We start from the raw sequence: 24,912 nt of genomic DNA, 5'->3' as shown, positions 1-24,912 counted from the left end.
AGCATGACAGTAGATAGGCTATGTGAGTATGGAACCAAAATCCCATGTATTTTCTTATGGAGGTTCTTTTTGCAAATTTTTGACCAATTTAGTATTCATTATTTATTAGTATGACCAGTATTCCGAACCAATCAGATTATGGCGCGAAATTCAAAATCAGACCGCCTCCTGTCTAAGCTCCAGGACTTTTCCAAAAAATTATATTGAGTAAAGTAGGCGGCCTCACAAACGGCCTTATCTATTGACCAATCTATTGCTTTGTAATTTAGAAAAATATTCTTTGCCGAGAAACATTGACTATCTCGATCGACCAATGACGGATCACCAATAATTTTTCCAAATAATATCGATTAAATTAATTTAATGTTGGATAATGACTCATTATAATTTGACGTAAAATACCGAGGCTAATATGAGACATATTCTTTTTGGAAAATATTTTGCAGTTGTTCGATAAATATATATTGAAGTTTTTTGGCAAAGATTTTTTCCATCAACCCGCTGTAAGAGTCCACGGACTTGGAATTTTTTTTTTCAGCTAAGCCATTGCATAGACCATGTTTATTCAGCTTCAATTTTCTTTGTTTTTAAATTTCGATACCTACGACCATTTTTCATCGAAATGTCGGACTTTTAATGGAAAAGGATCCTTTTGTCTTCAATTATCGACATCTCGGCGACAAATGGTCGTACAGAGAATTGAAAGGCAGTTTCGAAAACTGGAATAAATTTTCTATAACATGTGCCGCAACTTTTCGAAAAAAAAATTTCATCTTTTACACGAATTTTAAAAAATAGGAAAAAGGGGTAATTTATGTTTTTTTAGAAAATTGACGGCTAAATTAGAAATATTCACGCAATGACTAATGTTAAAGCATGACTTTTACAGTTCGATATATCCAGAAGAACCCTGTGAAGTTTCGTTTCTTTCTTTGTTTCAGTCAAATTTTTGAAAAAAAAATAGTCTCACGTTTTTTGAGTTTAAACACTTCGTAATCATGATTAAATTGGAAAAAAAATTGTTTGAGGTTTTCTTACAATTTTACCGCAAATAACGTTTAAATTGATAAAAAAAATTTCGAAAAATTTTCGATGTTTTTTTTTTGTTTTTTTGGAAAACCTTCCTGGCATTAAAACAATATCCGATTCTTTCCAGCACGATTCAGCTTTTCCGTTCTATGTTTCTGTTCATCAACTTTTAAATAAATTAAAATTAAAGTTGGCGACCCAAACCAGATTTCTGCACCGATTAGTACCGTTTTTTGAGGCAAATTTTTAATTAATTTTTGTACAGTCTGTAATCACTTAAGAGAGAGTTTTTCTGAAAGCAAAATTTCTAAAATTTTTCGAAAAAAAATCTTTTTTCATCAATTTAAACGTTATTTGAAGAAAAAATCTGAGAAAATCCCAAAAAAATTTTTTTTCCCATTTTAATCATGATTATGAAGTGTTTAAGCTAAAAAAACGTGACCCTTTAATTTTTTTCAAAAGTTTGACTATTTGAAACATAGAAACGGTTCGTTAGATCAAGATGAAACTTCACAGGGTTCTTCTGGGTGTATCGAACTGTAAAAGTCATGCTTAACATTAGTCATTTGGCGAATATTTCTAATTTAGTCATCAATTTTTTTCCCCGAAAAGTTGCTGCAGCATGTTAAAGGAAATTTATTCCAGTTTTCGAAACTGCCCTTCAATTCTCTGTACGACCATTTATCGCCGAGATATCGTTGATTGGAAACAAAAGGATCTTTTTCCATTAAAAAGCCCGATATTTCGATGAAAAATAGTCGTATCGAAATTTTAAAAAAGAAAATTGAAGCTGAATAAACAAGCTATCTGGTCCATGCAATGGCTCAGCTGAAAAATTTTTTTGTCGCGCTATTTAGAATTGTATGATAACCGCAAATCCTAAAAAATTTCGACTAAAAGATCTAAAAACTAGAATGTTAGAGCTTTAAAATGATAATTCCCGATACGACTATTTTTCAGCTAAACACAGTCTGTCAAAAATCACGGACAAATTTCGGAAATTCTTATGACCCTTTAATTTTTTGCATTAGTTTATTTTAATTTTAAGCTAAAATCATATCCGTGTGATCGTATCTATGAACTGCAATAATCCCCCTGTATTAATAATTATAACTTCAGTGGCTTCAGCTTCACTACGTGCGATTCTGTATCGTATTACGGCCATACGTCGTGCTTTAGCGGTAACAGGACTAATCGACTATTAGGAACTATTAAACCATATATGCACGTTTAAGTCAAACTTTAACTATCCCATGTCAATCCAAAGGGAATTCAGTAATTATGAGTTATCCGTATATGTCGCATGGAAATTGCCATAAACTGATTTCTACAAATTAATGTATATAACTATATGTACACAGAGTGCTTCTTTAATATAACGAAAAACTTTAAGGGGCGATTTTTTACCAAAAGTTAATGGGGACTAGGTCTTCTACATGAACTTATTTCCAAAAACGTCGAAATTTGAAATTCAAAAGATTCTATTTAAAAACTTGACTTGTTGGCACGATAAGTACAAAGAAATTCAACATGTCAAGAAAAATATAATAAAAAATAAAATTTTCTATCTCTTATAGTTTCCACGATTCCGATTTATTTCACTCGTGTATAGGAACTGTAAGAATGTTTAACACCGATAATGACAGTTGCCCAGCAACTAGACATTTAAAAATTGCAAATAGAAGTAAAATCAGTAAAATGTTGGTGTATGGGTTCAAATTATTATTCATTTTAGATACAACTTATATTTTCGAAGGGACATTATTATCGTTGTTATGGTATTACATTATTACTGGGTGTAATTTCTTTTTAGTAAGTATAATTTGACCGTACGCAAAAATGTTCAGTGTTTTCAAAAACAGTGGTATAATGGAATATGTAAAAGAAGTAGTAAAACATTGCCTTACCATTATAAACATGCCTGGGTGATTGGGGTCTCTCAGGGTAGGTCATGTCTGTTACCCAGGTAGTGCAAATGGTATCAGAAGATAAGGTGCAGAAGGAATAGGTGCATGAAACAGAAAAAAAATGTTAGGTGGTATAATTTACGCTACAACAGCGTTACATGATTCACATACATTCTATAATTTCACTAACTGGGTCTTACTGTCTAGGCTATCTGTGAAAGTGCGTGGTTATATCAAACAAATCCACTTGGTAAATATTTATCAGGTTACTGGCAGTTTGTAGCCAACTTTGTTCAATTATTTGTGGATAAATGTTGAATAATAGTATTATGATCTGTGTCAGCAATTCTCAAAAGTATTATTATTATTATTTACTTAAATTTGATGTGTATATTGCAACTGTGAATACGTTGAAATTTAAGATATTAAAAATATATTTCACTGGCTTATTAGGGCAAATCTATCATCGCTATAAATGTACCTACTTGATGTCTGAAGGAGTTTTCCTTATTTCCATAATTTGTTACAAGAATGGTACATTAGATTTTAGAACACTTGAAAATTTATTATAATTAACAAGTCAAATAATTTTTTCTGGAAATATTATAACATTCTGGCCTATTCTTCAATTAAACATTTTTAACGTACTGTAACGTACTGTATGTATAAATTTTATAAAGCCTAAATTTGGAATAAAAAAAAATCCAAACATAGTTTACTACTGTTTCTCGTTCAACTCGAGATACTTCTTGCTTAATATTCCACTCATTTTTAACAAATATTTACCTCCGATCGGGCTGAGACCTCGTATTTCTGAAATTTCTGGGTTCTGTTTACCCTTACAATTTTAATTTAGGTATGTAAGTTTTGAGTCAGTCAGGTATAAATATGGGTCTGTTGAAATAAACTCGACTTGTTCTTCGTTCGTTTTCCCAATTCAGAACAGTTTGGATTAAATTGGTTAGCATAGGTATATTTTATTAAAGATTTCACTCGAAGACTGACATAAAAAAATGTGATGATTGAAAAATTCGTTATAGATTTTAATTTTCATTTCTGAGAGAGGTGTCCTTTTGGGTGGATTTTTATTTATAAAAGTCAATCCTTTGACATCCGTCATATTTCTCAGTCAGTGACAAAGTAAAAATGTTTATTTAAAGTAGATATAATTTTTTCAAGTTCTTAAATGGTTTTTTTTCTTCTAATTGACTATAACAATTTTTCATATCGGTCTATTATGCTCAAAATGTCCACTGACTTCTTGGCAAAAGGCCAAATTATTTCTGTCCTAAACTAAAATTCATTCTTGTCTGTACCTTCGATTATACTTATTTTTCAGCTTAATAACACATTTATTAATAACCCTCGAAATGAATTTCATAACCGTTTTGGCAAAAAATTGTTCACTGAAACCGTCGTTTTTATTGCGATTTATAAATTTATCAACCAATGTTTTAAACTAAAAATCGAACTGTTCCAACATTTTTTACAGAAGTTGCGTGATACTTTTCAATCAATCCAATAAAAATCTTTTAAAGAAAAAATATTCATGGCTAAAAATTTCCCTTAACAGTAACTTATACATTGAATATCCATTTTTGTTTTTAATTGCCCATTTTTTACCAATTATTTTATGTATACACAGTGACCCAAGTTAGAAGTACGCCTTGATCAATTACTTACTTTTCAATTTGTGAAAAAATCCCTTCAAAAGTTTCTTAATGAACAGGTTCTACTTTTTCCTTTAAATCTTTTCAATTGCCTATGTTAAAAATTAAGTTAGTTATTATTTTATGAGTTTGTTGTTTAAGTTATTTTATATAAATTACAAATAAATATGTTTTAAACATTTCTTTATTCAAGAAAATAAAATTCTGTAAAATATATCTTAGAAAATTTGCTATAAACGTATTAGTAAATATGGAATATAATTTATAAATAACTTATATCTACTTCATTTGTATAACGTTGACGTAAAACGTAAAAGCTCTAATTTGCAGTAGGTTGCACGAAAAAAATATGTTAAATATTTATACAATTCCAGCACTGTCAACTATAATTTATATAGAAAACTCGACTGACTACAATTTGTGTCACAAATTACAAACAAATTGTGTTTTAAGTGCTATGTTTAACTCTACTATAGTTTTGTTAAATATTCTCACTTTCTACTTTGCTGTATGATACACATAGTCGTAGGAAATAAAAAATCTGTATGTATTGTAAACATTTACAAATTTTTGTCTTGGGACACAGAAAATATAACATACATAATAATATTTGTTTGTTATTATAATTACTTTGATTAAAGTTGCAGTACCCATACGTATAAGATGAAAATAAGACAATCTAATATGAAACTCAAAACAATATTCGACAAAATTATTGTTATTTGTTTTGCACAATTATTCAGAACTAGGATGAATATCAAGGACAACATTTAACAATTTTGTATAGTCTTTCCGATCTCTATTGAAGAACCAAGAGGTATGCATCAGGTTCGGTCGCTTATTTGAAAAACTTGTTCCCACATTTATTTAGCCATACCCATATAAAGGTCTAGTCGCCCAGTTGAAGAATGAGCGCGCGGGCAAACGCGGCACAAACACAGCCGCATTCGGCGACCGGGTCACAAATTCAGTTGTCGACAAATGGCCTAGCAGTGCAGTGCAGCAATGCGGAACTTGGTGTGATTCAGGTAATTTTAATTTATTATAAGCGCCTTCTATTAATCATTCATATTACAATTATTGCGAAAGGGAGAAATGAGAGGGATATTTTGTTTACTAATATTCTTACAACATGGAATTTTGCAGACCTTTTGAAACGGAACAAAACGAAATTTACCATCAATATAATAAAATTATTTGAGGACATATAATTAAAATATGTTGTTGGTCAAATGAACATTATAATATAAATTTTCATAGAAACTCATTAAATTTTATTGCTAGGCGTTTTTATACATGTGTTCAACTCACTTTGGAAAGACTTATAACAGCTAAAGGTCCAACAAAATTCCTACTGCGGTTTTCAGAACAATTTCCATATACCTACATTTAAATAGAATTTTAGATAATACCAGTATTGTAGTAAAATACGTTTTAGTAAATATTTCACAATATATACTTATCACTTTCCACTACAAATGAAGTAGATATAAATAATAGATATAGTAATTTTTTACGTGTGCGAATTGCTACTGGGGTTTGAGAATTGAATAATTTGTACAGGGCCCTCATGAATGATTACAAGTCATGTGACTAGTAAATTTTTTGGGACAATAACTTTATTTCCTTCACGTTGGCAATTAAATTTCGGTAAAATTAAAAATTATTAAAATAAGATTGCATTAAAACAACATTCCGTTTCACCGGCTTATGTTTGGTCTAATTTTTTACAAGATTTTATTCAACCAATAGACGGTAGCATTATCGTAGCGTAGACGTAACGATTTGTCATTGTTCATTGTAAACGACTCATTAATATTGGTTACGCCAAAATTCAGGAATTTTTAGTTAACAGTGCTAGACGTACAATGTTGGTTGCCTAAGCTCTGGGGTTACGTGACTTGTAATCATTTATGAAGGTACTGTTTAAGCACTATTCGTCATGCCAACAGTAAAAAAAGAGGGGGGGAACATTACGTCAATGATTAGCCCATCGAGCAGGTGTGTTTACGTACCATGCCCAAGTTATACGGCAAATTTATACCGACCTGTATCTGTTGTCTGGAACGTGAACGCTTCGGAAATAGGACTCCAGCCAAATTTGTTCCTGGCTTGAACTTTGGCTTCGTAATTTTGCCCCGCTTCTAATCCTCGAATTACGTAGCTCATAGATTGAACTCCAGGAGATTGAGAAGGCGAAGCGGGCAATATTACATCCCTCCAATCTGTTCGCCTGTCTATGAACTGACGCCCATAACCGTATCCTACGCTGTAGCCAACGGCGGCGTATGTCTTATTTTCCTGAAAAAAATTGTAACGTGATCTTTTCAATTTTGTCGTGGATCTAGTTTATATAACATAAAATAGTAGGTATTGTTGGTATAAGGAAATTAAATGAAAAGTAAAAAAAGGAGTAACCAAATCGCTCACAGCTCTCGGCGATTCTGGTGATATACTCAATTGCATTGAATTTAACTAATCAAATATTGAATTCAGTATCAGAATATTTTACGTAGTTCCTATAACTTCTGTATATAATGTCGCGTGTATCATTGCAATCGTAATATGATTTTCGAAAATTCATAATAAAGAAACAATGTGTCTAAATTACTGCATATGACAATTGAAATAAATTCTATTTATGCATCATAGGCAGCACATACTAAACGTCAGACACAAAGTGCTGATTAAATTATTAATTAGCTCTCTGTAATGGAGCGATTGATTGAAATTGCTTCCTAATTAACACTAATATTATGATTAATTATTTCAACTGCATCAGCAACAATATGCCCGCAAGTTTATTATTTGGTTACATCAAACTATTACGTCCAAATGAAGATCGGCCTTTGGATCCATCAGTATGATATACAATATGCAGATATGTAATGCTACAATGTATGTATGTTTATTATATACCGATTTATGGTAATGCAATAGGCTTGATGACAGATTTTGAAAAACTGTTGTGTGATATTCGGAAGTATTTACTATTTCCAAAAAAATATCTTATTTCTGTAGAAAATAAAAGGTTCAGTAGAAATATATCGACATCTATGTCTGTCTACAGTAAACATAAGGTGCATAATATTTTGTGTTGCAAGATTCATTAATTAAATAAACATACAAAGTTACCATAACAGTATATGAATTTTATTTACCCTCAAATTGTATTTTGGTAGGTATAATAATGGATACACATTATCTTTCCATGAAGAGACTAAAACATTAAGACAATCTGATATATAGCTGTCATCAAATGTAACATTAATTATTTCTACTTTTTTATTTGTATTGAGTTGTAATCAGCTACACCGAATTAGCCTTTTTGAGGCCTTGTTAAATACATTTGTAGCTGCCATCTGCATATAAAACTTCTGAGTCGGTTTTCCTTTTTCCACATAACTTTTAAAAGTCTTCATATTCGTGGTACATTTAATTTCAATAATGCTGTATTCACAGATTCCGTCAGGCGATCCTGCTATCGTGGAATAGTTTTTGCAAAGTGTTATAAGTATACCACATTTTTTAATTTTTTTCCCCAAACTGGTACTTACAGTTTTCCTCACTTCATCCTGCATCATTCTATCGCGTTTCATGGCCGATACGTCTGAGATTGCATGTCATCTTCATCAGTCAATACGAGTATTTTCAAAAATGTGTCGCAGGACTGTTCTTTGTATTTCAGCACCAATTTATGCATGAATAAACTTTTGATCACAAACATACCTAGTCTTTTTGATATTTTATTAACTCGCAGTTGTTGAGCTTTATTTTCTTTCCTTCTTTTAGAAACTTTTCCTAACGTTTCCTGATTATGGTTTTGGTAACACAAAACTAAGCAACTGATAGTTGGGAAACACAAAATATTTAAAGGAAGATTACATTACACAAATTTACATTTACATAGATGTGACGTAATTCGCTCTGATTGGTGTTCAACCTATCATGGCGGTTTGCTGTATTTTGTAGTTTTATTTTATCAAAAATATTATCAGTCGCGATCATAATATAAAAATAAATATGTTTTTTATAATCCATTATTTCATTAGATAAATACGTAATTTTAGCGATTCTTGGTTACTGTCATCGTGCCTATTATGAAAGTAGACAAAAGAAAATTATTCACGAAAAATTAGTATGTATTTATTTTGCAGTACTTATCCATTTGTACTGAATGTATATAGCTTCGTTTTTACTGTTAAATAGTCCAACACTTCGTTTATCTTGATGAGAGACTGACGCGCAGTCTTTTTTCCGTGGTAATACTGAAAGACTCGACATTTGGCAATTCCTAAAACATAGATCTTAGACTATTTGCTATTATCTCTATATGATCTCCCAGTCATCTTCATTTCGTGTTTTTTTCATTTAGTTTCTGTGACAATGATTTCCAGTACTTTGATTAAGTCTACGGTGAACAATGAACATCCTGTAGTTTTTTTAGATAAAACAACCCTTATAAGAAACCTTCTAGAATACAGCCTTTTTGTGAAATATTTTCAAATTCGAAATATCCAGTAATCTTGAGAATTTAGAAATATCACAGTTTTTTCACAAGTGCCCTTTTTGTATGAGATATGGCAAAATGACAAAAGAAGGTTTCGAAAATGCTGAGCAAGTGTGGATGATATCAAAATCCTAGAAAGGTTTTGATCTGTTATCTGATTTAGGGTCAAATTCAGAGACTTACCTAAATCTATACTAACCTTACACTTATATCAAACTTATGCTCAACTTAGGGTGCCTCATCTAATTCTCAATTTTGGTATTCAGAAATGTGTATAAATGAGTAACTAACTTGAGTGTGCAAACCACAAATTACTAGATAAGGGAACAGTTGACTACTCAAATATTATCAAAAATATTTCATCAGTAGAAACCTAATGTCACACAGTATTTCTTTATTTTGAATCTGAATAACACGTTGAAAATATATACATAATAAATTATACTTAAATAATAAATAATGAAAATCAATTAATTATCCAGGTAAAAACTATATGCTTCATACAGAGTAGAATAAGTTGCAAGCAATCGTTTATTACAGAACTAATTTCTAAAAAATAATTGTTATTTATATAGCGTTCACATACATAATATCCTTTATTGAATACCTGGACTTAATTATTTGTAAAATATACTGCTAGAATATTATGAAACTATAAAATTAATAAATTAGGAACATATAAGCACCCGTCAGATACCACTAATATGTCACTAACCTACCACTTATTTGTGAGGGCGATTTGAGTATGATTTAAGTGAATTTGGGCCTTAGATTTTTCAAGTTAGTAAAGAGATACAAAAAAAAATTTCAGAATAAAAAACTGTAAATGTCTAAAATTTCAATGTTCTTATATGATTTCGACTTTTGCTTCTTGCAAGCAGAGTCAAATTTCGGTTCTAGCAAAAATAATTTAAAAAAATGTTTCTTCAAATCAACATTCAAATTGAGCAAAGTTTAGCAAAGACTCCTCTGCTAGCAAGAAAAATATGATATCAAGCAAAAAATTCAAAAATTAGAAGAAACTTTTCTTAATAATATTTTGTTATATCTGATACAGAAAGAGCATTTGATGCGTAAATAAAATTAGACATTTCTAAACCTTCAAGGTGTAATGAATTTTATGGATAAAATCATGGCACACTTTGTTTAACAAACGAGTACTGCTTGAAGAAAGCCATATTTAAAAACTAACTTTTTCCCTTCTGTAGGAGTCGTTTTCACTTATCCGTACCCTGTCTCGTAGATATTAAGAAAATATTAAAAATCATCTTGCATCTTGTGGTACCATTAGGTAGGTATTGACTTTGGAAACGTGTATTTTAATATTTTTCAATTATGTATGTTTTTTTCATCAATAATATTTGGAGAGACTGTCAGATATTGGGGATGTAATACAAGTCTGGACGGGTCTGTAGTCCGCTGGGTAGTTGTTTTTTTTTATAATATCATTAGTTACTAATAAATAGTTTATCTTTGAAGTTTCGATTTAGCCTACTTGATGTCAAAGAGCATAATGATTTCATAAGATTAAAATTATATTGACATTTTTAGACTTGAATTGAATTAGTTTAAGTAAACTGAACATTTTAACGTTCTACTGTTTTAGATATATAATTTTAATCGACATAAAATTAAATAATAAAAACTGAATATAATTAAGTTTATTGTCTTTGATACATGTGATTTCCATAAAATTGTATTTAATGACGATAAAACTAATTACAGATGTTTCTGTTTTAATGTAACGTTTGATTTCGAGTGGTGAAAATATGAAAATAGTGTTCTACCAAGGAATGTTGGGAAACTCTTCTTTTTCGAGATATAGTGTCTAAAAATTTGAAAACGTTATATTTTCTAAAATTTCTTTGAAGATGCCTGGCGTGGAGTCATGAAACTTAGAGCAATGATTTATCTAATTAATTGAATTCAGACATACATTAAGTAAAAATACAGTTGTGATAATGGGGAGACACTGTCACCACTGCTACCAAGGTCACCAGAAATTTGATGCCACTGGAAACGTCTTTAGAGATATTTTAGAGTATGTTACATGTTAATTCCTTAGTTTTCTCATTTTGACTACCCATATCCCGAAGTTAAGTCGGCTAATTATCCCCGAAGCACCTGAATACTCTTTTAAAATTATAATAGCTCCCAGTTTTGGAATTTACTTACGCGTCCCGGAACAAATTTCCTCTGACTCTGATGGTGAAGGGGTTGCGGGTGGCCATCTTCCGAATTAGTGTCGGGCAATCTCCTAAAAAGCAGTTTATATTCTTCGATGGGACTAAGAGACTCGACTGCCCAGCTGATGTTGTAACTGTCCTTCCAACTTCCCCTAGAGGCGCTATTAAATTTGGCCGGATTCGGCTTTCCTGAAAATAAAAATCAATCTCGTAATATAAGCAGCGCTGTTATGGAAATATGGTGATCCTGAGATATATTATTGTCATTTAAACTGCTTTATTCTGAAATTTATTCAAAGTAAAGCCGTTGTTAGAAATGGGATTCTTAAAAATTGTGAAGAGGGATAAACCTGAAAATGAATAGCTCCGCTTTATTCAAAAATTTTCCATCGGTAATTTATTTACTCTCGTGCGGTGTTGTACAGGATAGTTTAAAATGGGTAATATATTGAATAAGTTCGCTGAAGTAGGTACGCGAAATTATATTTTTCATAATTTGCGAGATAGCAATAAAAGTTAACTTTTTATTAGTAAATGGAGGAATTTCTAAGCCATGCTTGTATACTGAAGGATGATATAAAAGTTACTTGTGTTCTTCTAAATGACGTCTTTTTAACTGGAATATAAAGCGCTTATCTTTAGAATTTTACTTTATATTTATATCATTACAAACGGCGAAAAGTGGAACATGAGAAGAGAGAATTAGTCACCTTTGATGTAGATGGACAATAATACGTAAAACGGCAGGTGGAAAATGCTAATAATTTTTTTCCACAACTGCTTTATTTACTTAATTAGCATTTAAATCGTCATACGTTTCCTTTATTGTGGGAATAGTACATGCTATGAATTTTATATTTTCAAATGTTCGTGTAGTTGACTCAACGTTTTTAATTTTATTCTTAATAATATATAAAATGTACCGCAGAAATTGTTTATATGTACTCTAATATGAAATATAAATTGTCTGCCGTTGCATTCGCTTTTAAAAATTACATAGACCGACAAAATTTTACACCAGCAAACAGGTTACATTTTTGCGAATCCGCTAAATCCGAATCCGACCTCAGAATTGCTCAATTACGTCAGGTTTTCGTGATATCCTAACTAAAAGTGACGGTTTTTGAGGTTATGCTACATCACGAGGTAATTTTCCCTTGAAATTTTTTATGGTTTCTAACATTATTGCTTTTTCCCTTCAAAATCTATGTTGGTATGCAAAAGACAAAAATGAAAATGTAAAATTTATAATTTTGTTCACTAAAATATTAAACTAAATTTACATAAACTTTTTTATCATTCAACTTAATTTCCACAGAACTTATTTTGCAGATACCAAAAAATATTTGATTGAAATTAAATTGATTAAAAAAGCAGTTGCAACGCTTGTCGCAGAATATTCCTATATAACTTTCGATAATAAATTCAATGTCAAAACCGTGATTACAGGTAGGTATATAGTCACATCAATTAAAATAACAGCTAAATTACATTTAAAAACCATTGTAATCAGAGAAACAATTAAATATTTATATAACGCATGGTATTAATTTTACCTACTATTTAATAATAATAAATAATTTAACAGATTTTAGAAAATTATAATAATATCAGTGTCAAATACTTTACATATGTATTTAAAGTTCTGTTAAGTCAGGTAAAATAGTTTTTTTACGGTAAAATATTAGTTATTGTATAACCATCTTAGAGAATATCTATCTCTAGACAGTAATAGCTCTAATGTTGAAAGTAACGATTTGTGTATGTATTGTATTTCACAGAATATAGGTCGTATGATAGTTCTGAATAAATTTGAATACGTTTTATTTACAGACAGAAACACATCACCTATATTTAGCAGAATAAATCTAAATATACAGAAACTGTTACTTTGATAATCACTTGATACAAAATTAATGTTATCGTTAAACAGGAGGAGATTTAGCAATTAATTTAACTCGACTTCAACAAATACAGCACAGGATATATAGGGTGATTTCACTTTAAATACATAAACTGCAGGAATAGATTAGTTGCGAAGAAATAAGTAGAGTTTGTTGTATAAACCTTTTTCCTAGGGTATTTGAGATAGGGAGAAAGGTGTTTAAGTTTTCAAAAAAAAAAAATTATATTTTCTTCATATCTTCATATTATGCCAAACGATTTGAATGAATATTAGTACATACATACAAACGTAAGTCGAAATATGCTTCGTTCCCGAGATACAGAGTGTTTTAATTTTTTATTTATTTTTATTAATTATTTCAGAGTTTTAAAGATATTGACTCCAAATTTGATGGTTGTATTTTATTTAGAAATGTCGATAGCAACCTACTAGATAAGGTGTCAATAGAAATTAAAAATACGCAACTTGCCATAAAATATGTTTTATTTTTTTCCTCAAAAATGGTGCATCCTACGAAAAAAATGAAGTGACCAATTTCATTCAGAATTGATCGAGGATTTCATATTATCATCCAAAGCAGCTTAAAAAATTATAGATCCAGCCAAAAAATTTATTGAAAAATACCAAAGTTACAGCAAAAAACATTTTTAATTTTCAACTTCAAGAGCTAATAACTCTAGAGGGTGAGCCCGGAGGAAAAAATTTTATATGAACTTGTGACATTACTTTCTCATTATATCCATATCCGAGAGATTGCCCACCATTTCAGGGGCACCCTGTATATGTAATTATATTTAAAACCTCAAAAAAACTTCCTGAAACTTTGATCCATGTCAGTGTAAAGACGTTAGGAGCGATATAAAATTTTGCATGAATATTATTCTTATAGAAAAATTAAAAATGCGGAAAGTTATGACATTTTCTCATTTCCTCTGCTATTATAATATTTATCCGCCATCTGAAAGAAGGATATCGATTTTTGAACTTGAATAACGTGCGCTAGACGTAATTATTTCCTTAATTAATAAGGATGGGCTCCTTATCATTTGCAATCTAGCCTTGGCACGCTCCTGTCTGAAGCAATCTTGTTCGCAGCAAAAGGAGTAATTCACTGCAGCGTAATGGCCTTCTTGAACGAAGATTAATATTGTGCAATCTATTATGTACTGTTTGGGTGGATATAGCAAGATCACGGGGCGTGTTCCTAGTGCGGGCAGTTTATTAGTATCATCGGCGAGTTTAACGACTCTAGCGACAAAATTATTTACCGCATTAAGTGGAACGCTGATGTATAAGCTCGTAAATGCATAAATCTATATACACTACCGGAAAAAACTAAAAGAACAAAAAATACAGTACATGCAGTAGTGTTAAGGCGGGTATCCACTTGTGGCAATGCTCCGTAACGTAACAACGAACATGTTACGACCTGTTGCAAAAGGTTGCACGGTTCGCTACGAAAGTATGTGTGGTTTTGGTCGTATCATTCATTCCGTAACGTAACAAAATAAGCTTACGAGACGACACAGGAACATAAACTTGCAGTATGAACCTGACTGCAATAATGGATTCGTCACTGCAATTGCAGTTAGCAGCAGCGTCATATTATTTTTATTCATCATACAATTTTGAAGAATAAGAAACGGATATCTCCAGAAATCTTTTCTTTACTCCACTCCATGGCACAAACTCAGAAAAACACTCTTCCTAGTCACTGCAGAAAACAGACTGACCCCAGACCATATACAAAAGACTGACGAAACAAAAAATAAGACAAAATCACATGTGCAACAGGTAACGTTACGGCCAAAAGGGTAACCCCGTCTCAACATGTGGCAGAAAGTACTGTTGCATCCCTTTGATGCGACGACTAAAAACCGACAGCTGATGGTTCGTCCCGGATTAGTTACGCGTGTCAAATTTGTTACACGTACCATGCAACAATTTTCCGTCTCCACTAGCTGTAACGTAACATGTTTACGTTACGGGGCAGTTGACACAAATGGATACCCGCCTTAAGACGGGACATCTGTCATTGCTTCATGTTATGACTGCTATCGTAGAATGATTTTACTGAATTTCAGAGAATTAGAGACAAATTTACTGTTAGGCCTCAAAGTGTTTTATCGTATAGAAAATATATACACGCATAATGAAACAATAAACCGCCACAGTTCAGTTTAGGAATGTGTGGATTTTTTCATTAACTGTGGAAATGCTTTGACATCTGTGAATGTTTAATTTTGAACCTGTTTGTTACAAAAACAAAGAGCGAGAGGAAAAATTATGGTCATATGTAGTTTGTATATCACTGTCTGATATTGCTTGAAATTGTTACTTATTTCATATTAGTTTTTTCTCTGATTATTTGAGTGTGAATCATTTTAAAAATTAATTACAGCAACATTTTATCAAAAGTCAGTACCTTTTTTTTTAATTATGTTTATCCACATTTATTTAAGTGTGTGATTTTATGTCAGTCTGTATACCTTACCCAGTGGAAGTTCTTAAATGAGGAACGGTCTGAATCCGGAGAGAAATGTAAATTGTACGAATCATGGGACGCAAACCGTATTATATTACTTTATTTGCATCTCGGTGTGGCCTTATGTATTACGTTTAAAGTTTTAGAATATATATATGGCATGCGTATTTCTTGGCTCCGGAGATATTTGAAAAATAATATATATGACACATTTATTATGTCAACCGAAAATTTATGAAACGGGGAGAAAATGACAATTGTTTGCCGCGTTTTATAATTTTATTTATACCTAATGCGAATAAAATATGTTCCATTCGAATGTTCAAGAAAATATGAAACACGAAGCAGGTTGTTGATATTATCTGAATTATTTATGGTATTATTTAGCATGTTAGTTATGAATTCTTAACAGTGTTTTTTATTGTTGTTTCTGAACTTTTTGTATTTTAAAGTTTTGTTCATATTTTCTTCGTAGTTTGTTTGTTGGTTGTCCACAGAATCTCGTAGCTTTACTATCAATTCTGACTCAATGCATTTTTCGAGCACAAAGATTCTTATCCTCAGTTGCAGCAAAGTACATTGAATTTATCTGCCTAATATTACACAAATTCAACCTTTCTATCAGTCCCTCTTTTGACACTATTTTAGTTTTGGGTCTCAGTATTCATTATCTTCTTTTTGCCTTTATGCCTTGGCATCCAATGCTTGATAGTGTCGGTTTTTATCGATTGTAAAGACGAGTATAGCCACAAAAATGTATGTGTGGAATACTGTCCTAGCCACCTGGATCTCATTACATCTGTTCCAACTTCTGTGTCACTGTCTATTTTGGATCTATCCGCACTAGGCCTCATTTTACCAGAACATTATATTTCCTTTTCCATTCGAGTATTTGCTCTTTACTTTGAGATGCCACTTCACTATTTTGGAGCTATCCAAACTAAGCTCCATTTTTCCAGAGCATTATATTTTCTTTTCCGTTCAAGCCTTTGCTCCTTACTTTTAGATCCATTCTCAAATTACCAGAATTCTTCACGTAGTATGTTTCAATCCTTGTGTCTGATTTTACCGCAATATGAAAGTGATGACAGAATATAAATAAATTTTAAGACAGCCATTAGAGTCGACGATATGACTTCTTTTAAGCTGTCGCAGGCATATCTCTGAAATTTGCAACATCTTCACCTCGCCTTATCTTTTACATTGTCAAATACAGTTAATCCTTGTATTTAGTATCAACCACAGATAGTTCATCATTCTTTAAAGCTTACAGCTATTCATTTTATTATAGTAATACTATACAAAAACGAATTGATTCTGAATAGTTCACTGTACTTTCGATTTTTGGTTAGATTAATACTTTTTTTAAATGCATGGTAAATAAACAGTATAACAGAAATCTTTTTTCACTTTTAAATACAAAAACCACTGTTAACCCCTCTAACATGTAGCAAGAAACGTTCGTTGTAAAACAGCATTGTTTTCCATTGTCTCTGCCTCAGGTTTGGTGTGTCTAATGTGCTCTAGTTCGAGCAAATCTGATAACATTCTGAATTAAATAGAGTCGAGATTAGCTATGAAAAATAGTCAGTAAAAATGTGATGGCTGGGCTTACACGCCATACTTATCTTAAATGCTCCATTGGACAAGTAAAAATAAGTCCATATATTATCTTGAACTAGTTATTCTGCTTTAATTATTAAGCATTCATATGCTTAATGGGAAACATTTACATAAATTATATTTATATTTATAGAGTAAATCTGCTCCAGTTTTAAATATGTAAGTATTTAAAAATAAATATAAAAGCTGTTATTTTAATGATTTTATAAATTAGATTTTCCTGGTTATGTGAAATGCTTTTATAAAGAAGTAGGCATTGTTGGAAGGTATATAATATAAAAAGAAAATGTTACTATAGAGCTATGAAGGATTAATAATTTCCTAAATATTTTTCAAATAATCTATTAATTAAATAATTTGATGATATGTACTCGTATATCCATAATCCTCCTGCAAGTTTTTTTTATATACTTATCGTCCCATCAACAGAATATATTGTGGGTCTATAAAAAGGAAACAACAATTTAGTGACTTCAAAGTTATGTTTTACTTTGTAAATTTCTTTTGAATCGTGACTGAAATCAAAGAATTTGTAAGTAATATGGTTCAATCTCTTTGACGAATTGACTTATGTGCACTAGGTACTTGATTTTTTAAATCATCAATGAATGAAACTCTGTAGACATCTGAAAAAAATAAATATTTTGTAAAAATGATTTTGGTTAATATGACGGAGTCAGCTATTATTGTAAATATTAACAATTAGCCTCCTTTAACAACCGGGAAGCGTCAGTGAAGGCTATTCAATCCCTTCGTTGTTAAATATCAATTTTCTGAGATAAATTCGACTTACTAAAATCGTCGAAGTACATTAGGAATTTAGGGCAGCCAGCAGATACTGTCTCCCATCTTTCTCTATAAGAACTCTTTCAACGAAGAGCGTTAGAATATTAGAAAGACTTCGCTAATCCCTATTATATCCCTGGATCAAATTAATCACCACTCATCAGCTGTCATGCTAAGAGGACGAGGACTATCACTTCTCCTTTAGAGGCCTAAGTCTCATTAATTGGCGTCGTCAGTTTTACAACTTATAATACTTCTGTGTGACAGTGAGAAGGCCATTTTTTAATTTTTTGGTGATAGCTACGTGGGTGGTATAAGTTAATTGTACATTTTGTGGAACACTTCTGTTACCAACAGTAATAATTTTCTCGATATTGTGTGAAAAATATTCAACAGAAATATGCTTTAGATGCACAAGTTTATACAATTTCCGTTTTACAATGTATACGTATTTTTGGTGTACTGGTGTTAAAATATTACAGGGAAACAATTGCAACTTTAATGGAGTGCGGAGAGATCATTTAGATTAAAATAAGACTATTTAAATAGATTTCCTTCTATTTGAACTTCCACGGACTTGGAAAAATTTTTTCAGCTAAGCCATTGCATGGACCAGATATCCTGTTTATTCAGATTCAATTTCCTTTTTTTTAAATTTCAATACGACCATTTTTCATCGAAATATGGGACTTTTAATGGAAAAGGATCCTTTTGTCTTCAATAATCGACATCTCGGCTACAAATGGTCGTACAGAGAATTGAAGGGCAGTTTCGAAAACTGGAATAAATTTCCCGCAACTTTTCGGGATTTTTTTTTCATCAGTTACACGAATTTTAAAAAGCAGATAAAAAGGTTTTTTTTAGAAAATGGACGTCTAAATTAAAAATATTCACGAAATGACTAATGTTAAGCATGACTTTTACAGTTCGATATATCCAGAAGAACCCTGTGAAGCTTCATCTCGATCTAGCGAATCGTTTCTTTGTTTCAAACAGTCAAACTATTGAAAAAAAATAAAGGGTCACGTTTTTTGAGCTTAAATAATAATAAATTTTCGAAATTTTTTGTTTGTTTTTTTTTTTGGAAAACCTTCCGGACATTGAAGAAAACAAAATCCAAATGTTCCCAGCTTTTCCGTTCTATGCTTCTGTTCATCAATTTTTAATTAAATTAAAATTAAAATTGATGACCCAAACAAGATTTCGACCCCGATTCATCCCGTTTTTTGAGACAAATTTCTAATTAATTTGTGCAATCTGTAATCACTTAAAAACAGTTTTTTTTTCAAAACTACTCTTTTTCTCTGAAAAAAATTTCTATTTTTTTCGTCAATGTAAACGTTATTTACGGTAAAAATATGAGAAAACCTCAAAAAAAAACTTTTCCATTTTAACCATGATAAAAAATTTCGTCCGAAAAATCTAAAAACTAGAATCTTAGAGCGCTTCAAAATGATTTTTTTAATTCCCGATATGACTATTTTTCACCTAAATACAGTCTGTCAAAAATCTTGGAAAAATTTAGGAAATTCGTTTGACCTTTAACTTTTTGCATTAGTTTATAACTTGATTATAACCTTACAATTGAAGCAGAAAAACGTATAGTTTACTCTATTTTAAAGGTATTCTCTTTCCTAATTATAATCCAAAACAAATCTACCTAAAACATTATCGGATGAAAAACAATGCACTTGGATGCTTGTGTATGTACCATTAAATAATTTCGTAAAATATTGAGTATTCTTTTAATGACTTTAAGGAATGTAAGTAAATATTAATTATTCCTGTTGAGCTTTCTATGATCGTTAAAAACAAATTCCTATTCTCCATTTATCGACCTTGTGGAATCTGTATTTCTTTGTGCGTGGCAATTTAGTGTGTATTAATTCGAGAAATTGAAACCGCGCCGTTACAAGGTTCAAGGTCAAGCAGGACCTTTTTCAGAACATCGACTACAAATGAAACGGGGCATTAATAATCACAAGAAAGTAATTTCTATGTAAAATTGAGTGGAAATGGTAGGGAATTAATTACATTATGTCTCAGATTTATATATTCAGCGAGGAATATTAAATTATTGGGGCTTGCAAGATTTGGATAATTGAATTCTGCTCAGCCATATCAATATAGCGAAATTTTAAGTAGGTACAAAGTGATCCAGATTCTGGTGATTGTAGTGCTGAATAATTTCTTAGAGCCATTTAGACGAGGTTTGTTCAGAAAATCACCGAACTAAATTTATTTATTTTTATTAATTTTATACATTATTATTGGCCCGTGTCTCCCCATGTTTAAGCACAACACTATCTTCGTACTCTAAAATCGATACATTTTATTTTATTTATTTAAAAACTGTAAAACAATTGTCTTGAAATTTACTAAATGTTTCACAATAACAGTTGTTTACATTTTTTCCGTAGGACAAGTCTGCCGCGTGCACACGTGGCATGCACCAGCTGTGTTGCGTTAGGTTAAGCGCTGTTGCCACGTAGTGATGAAACTCCCCAATATTAATACTCGCTATATTTTGAAAACTGTTAATCTTAAGCCACTGTAATATACAACTTTTTTGTTCATTTATGATTGCTCTATCTCATGCTGAAGCAATGGCAGTCAATCTTCTTACACCCTGTAAACATGTCATAAAGATAGTTTAATATTTATTTGGCAAACGAAAATAATGACATCAGATATATTTTCGAGCTGAAGTTTTTAATATTATGTTTCGAACATCAAACGCAGATTTTTTATTTCTATATGTACCTGTCGTCCTTAGCAAAAGTTGGATTATATAATTATTGTCTTATCAAATATTATATTACCAGATGTATCCACTTTTTAAGTTTCTTTGTTCTCTAGCGACGTCTTGTTTATGTAGCTCGTTTGCTTTCCCCAACAAAATGCATTCCCATATATTACGATAAACTTACCGTTATCTGCAGACCTTTACAAAACAATAAAAGCGGATCTCCCATTAAACCAAACTAGTGAAAGTTGCTTAGGCAATTTGAATCATTTAACCCTATGCGAGGGGTCCTAATGGCTATTAAAATAATTTTGTACTTCATTGTCTTGCGCCATTGACTTTCCCAGATTGTCGATAAATAAACCCAGACAATTGCATGTCTTTTTCTATTCTGAACAGAGTTCGATCCAGAGCAGAAACTTTGATATCATTTAGAAGGGAACAATTTGAAAAATTTTTGGTCTAACTTGGAAGAATGGTTTATAAATAATATATTTTTAAAACGCTTGTAAGAAGTACATTTTAAAAATCCAGTTGTCTAAGTTGTACAAGAAAGTATATTTTATTGAACCACAATTGATATATGTGAAAACTGAAATAAAGGCGACTTTTCAAGAGAATTGATAATTAATTATCATAATTTCCTCTCAGTATGTGGATGGAAATTCTTGGACACCACGGAAAGGAAATAAACATTTCCGGTAGCTCTTGTCATAATAAAACAAAATGGGCCCTAAAAGGGCCTATTAGTTTTTCAAATGTTTTTTGCTAACTTGTTATTTATTGTAGCTATAATACAATGTTTATTATTTTTTCTTTGTTAGATTGTTGTCTTAGAATGACGAGTTTTATAACAATACCAGCAAATATAAATAATATAATATTTAAAATTTGTTTAGTGTCTCTGTCCATATACAGGACTTATTTGAAAATTCATTTACAAATTCAGGAACATATATTTTAAGTACTTTAGTAATAGGCAAAATGTTATCTTAAAAACCTTAAAAAAGTTAAAGTTGTTAACTGAAAAATCAAATATAGCATAGATTTAGAATTATTTTTTCTAGGTTAATTGTAGGAAATTACCAGGAATTGCACAAATATATTTTTAATAAAATGAATAGAAGCAGTGGAAATATAGCACAAGCATAAGATATTTTGAAGTAAAGTTGCAGGAGCAGATTGGTTCATACATACTTAAATCTAAGTTACATCGTTGCCAAGTGCAAGGCGATTTAAGAAAATTATGTTTGCTATAGTGTCTGTAAATCACAAGTTGTCCGATTCTTCTCCACTACATGAAAATTTAGCTTGATAGAAATCTGAAATCTTTTTCTAAAAATAGAATTGTTCTATTGTCTCACCATCCCCCGTTCTTTAGTTGAACTTTTTAAATATAAAACAAAAATTACAAACCAATGTTGAAAACTAATGAACACTATTATAAACACTATCACTACAGATACTCCGTACCTCCAAAAAATCTGAAAAAAATCATGCTTATGTTTTAGAAGTCACTGAATCCGAATCCGAGGTTTGTTGATATGATACACCCTTAGAGGTCATTCAAGGTCATTTCAAGGTCATTAATAATAATAATAATAATAATAGTTTATTTTTGACTACAAGTACTAATACAATTACAATTTACAATACATTGTAGGTAGAGCGTCTAAATAAATGAGAAAGATTACAATTTTCCATTAAAACCAAAACATGGTTGTGCATGGACAGTATGGCTATAATCATATTGATGACGCTCATATTTATAAAAAATAAAGTGAAATAACAGTAATCTAACTAATATCAAAGATCATGCAAACTAAGAAAAAGAGTAACTAAACCTAAAAAAAAAAAAATTATATATTGAATGGACTACGTGTACAGAGTGTCACGAAAGAAAGCTATTTAGTTAAGAATTTCAATTAGATTCCTAGTTTCTGTTCTACCTAATGTAATTATATATTTTTTAAAAATCTTTTTTTATCATTATTAATGAGTTTATTTTTTCTAACTAAATTTTATACATTTGTGGCAAACTATTAAAGACTTTTTGTGAAAGGTGAGTATGACGGCGTAGACTAATATTTCTTTGTGAAAGGACAATTTTTGCATTATTGTTTTTTTTTTTATATCTTGTACAATAACAATGACTGACTTTTTCAAACGTTTTGTTCTTGTAGATAAAGAGAATAATCTGGTGCATATACAATTGTCTAATATCGAGTATTCTAGTTTCTAGGAATAGTGTCTCAGATGGGTAAATTAGCTTTTTATTATAAATTATCTTTATTATGCGTTTTTGTAGTATATCAACTTGCCTAAGGTGACAATATGCAGCACTACCCCAGCTCAGTATTGCATATTGTAGTCTTGATTGAACTAATGCATAATATAGTATTTTTAAGTGTGATAAATCTAAAATATTTTTTGGGTATGTAAAACGATACAAAAGTTGCCTTAGTACTTTAGTTATGTTACTTGCATGAACATTCCATCGTAAATGAGAATCAATAGTGACTCCCAAGTATTTAAAATCACTTTTAGAATGTAATATTATATTATCTTTCAGTAACAAAGAGTGATATTTAGGTAGACATTTTATATTGTTGGAAAATGGCATAAAAAATGTTTTTTCGTAGTTTACCGTTAACAATTTGTGGCTAACTAAACCAATTAAAAATCATTGAGATCATGTTTCGTCATTATATAAAATAACAGTGTCATCTGCATAACTAAATATTTGGCCGGATGTAAAAGAAGTAAGGATATTGTTCATTCATGAAGTATTTTGAAAGAAAAGTTAAAATCAGTCTGAAAAATCTGAAAATATTCGTCTGAATGTTTTTAGGTCACTGAACGCGAATCCAAGGTTATTTAATAAAAATACTAATCAACTCAGGAACCTTATGTTTGCCTACCTCCTAAAACCAATCACGTATTCTGATACACTTGCGTTTTAGACTTTTTTACTTTTATTTTTTTTTTTGTCTGTATACTTAGGTAAAAGACTGAACAGCAATCAAGATGAGGAAGGGGCAGGGCTAACACAAACCACTTGCGTAACTGAAAAGACATAAAATGTTGAAAAAATTTATGATTTAATGATATAAGTAAACTCTTCAATACAATTTTTAAATTTTTTTACACAACTTTTTCTAAATTTAACCTTCAAATCACCTTGAAACTGACGTTATGGAGCTTAAATAACCTTGGATTCGAGTTCAGTGACCTCAAAAACATTCAGACGAATTTTTTCAGACTTTTTAGACTGATTTTAACTTTTCTATCCAAAATACTTCATGAATGACCTTGAAATGACCTTGAATGACCTCTAGGGTGTATCTTAGGAGTAAACAAACGGGTTCGTGATCAGCGACCCAAAACAATACTATATACCATAGTCACTTCTGACGATTGTCCCTAGAGCAAATGTTGACCTGTGTTATCGTAGCAAAACTTTCTTATATGTCGATTTCCCTAAGTAAGCGATAAATAGGGTTATGTCATTGGAGACACAATAGCAGCTCCGTGTACATAAATTAATCTAGCCAATGCACAACACTTAGTGTATCTCCAGAATACGTTGACAATCCTCGATTTATTTATACGTTCATCATTATTTTTGTCGCTTCTGTGATTCCAACAGTCAATAAAATTCGACTGGTACAAATATATCCGAAGAAACGACTTCTTCGTAATGGATACTAGGTAAATAATTTCGGGTTGGGTTTGCAGCCCGCCCATCTAGATCGGCGATAAATCTTACCGGTTAATTGAACGCTTTTCCTTGTTTTTCCCAGCTGATTGTCGGCCACGCAAGTGTAATTTCCAAAGTCCGATCTATGTACTTTACGTATCACGAGAGTGTGACGTGATCCCCGCGACTCCATTATTCTTCTCTCCGTCGTGTCCAGCTGCATTGTGTCTCTATACCACAGAACCTGAAACAATGGAGTAAATTAATACTCGCCCCCATTTATTAAAAGCTGTTTTGCTAAAATAATTCATGGGGTTATGTGAGCTGTAGCAGTTTTTCATCCCGCGCAAAACAGGGAATTTAT

At 31.1% G+C, this 24,912-nt stretch overlaps 1 protein-coding gene across 1 annotated transcript in view; it reads right to left on the bottom strand.

Annotated features, from left to right (window-relative positions):
- The window catches only part of LOC108906053 (limbic system-associated membrane protein), a 522,137-nt gene that overhangs the window by 5,289 nt on the left and 491,936 nt on the right, over nt 1-24,912 (bottom strand). The window contains exons 7-10 of the mRNA XM_018709195.2: nt 24,618-24,792; nt 11,292-11,491; nt 6,655-6,907; nt 2,937-2,984 (exon numbers count right to left, since the gene is read on the bottom strand). Of these exons, the coding sequence (XP_018564711.1) occupies nt 2,937-2,984; nt 6,655-6,907; nt 11,292-11,491; nt 24,618-24,792 (676 nt within the window). The remainder of the gene's footprint in view (nt 1-2,936; nt 2,985-6,654; nt 6,908-11,291; nt 11,492-24,617; nt 24,793-24,912) is intronic.

The sequence above is a fragment of the Anoplophora glabripennis genome, unplaced genomic scaffold (genome assembly GCF_000390285.2).
Source record: "Anoplophora glabripennis isolate ALB-LARVAE unplaced genomic scaffold, Agla_2.0 scaffold55, whole genome shotgun sequence".
Classification (NCBI taxonomy): domain Eukaryota; kingdom Metazoa; phylum Arthropoda; class Insecta; order Coleoptera; family Cerambycidae; genus Anoplophora; species Anoplophora glabripennis.
Note: the sequence above shows the minus strand (reverse complement) of the source record. Positions and strands in the feature narration are given on the sequence as shown.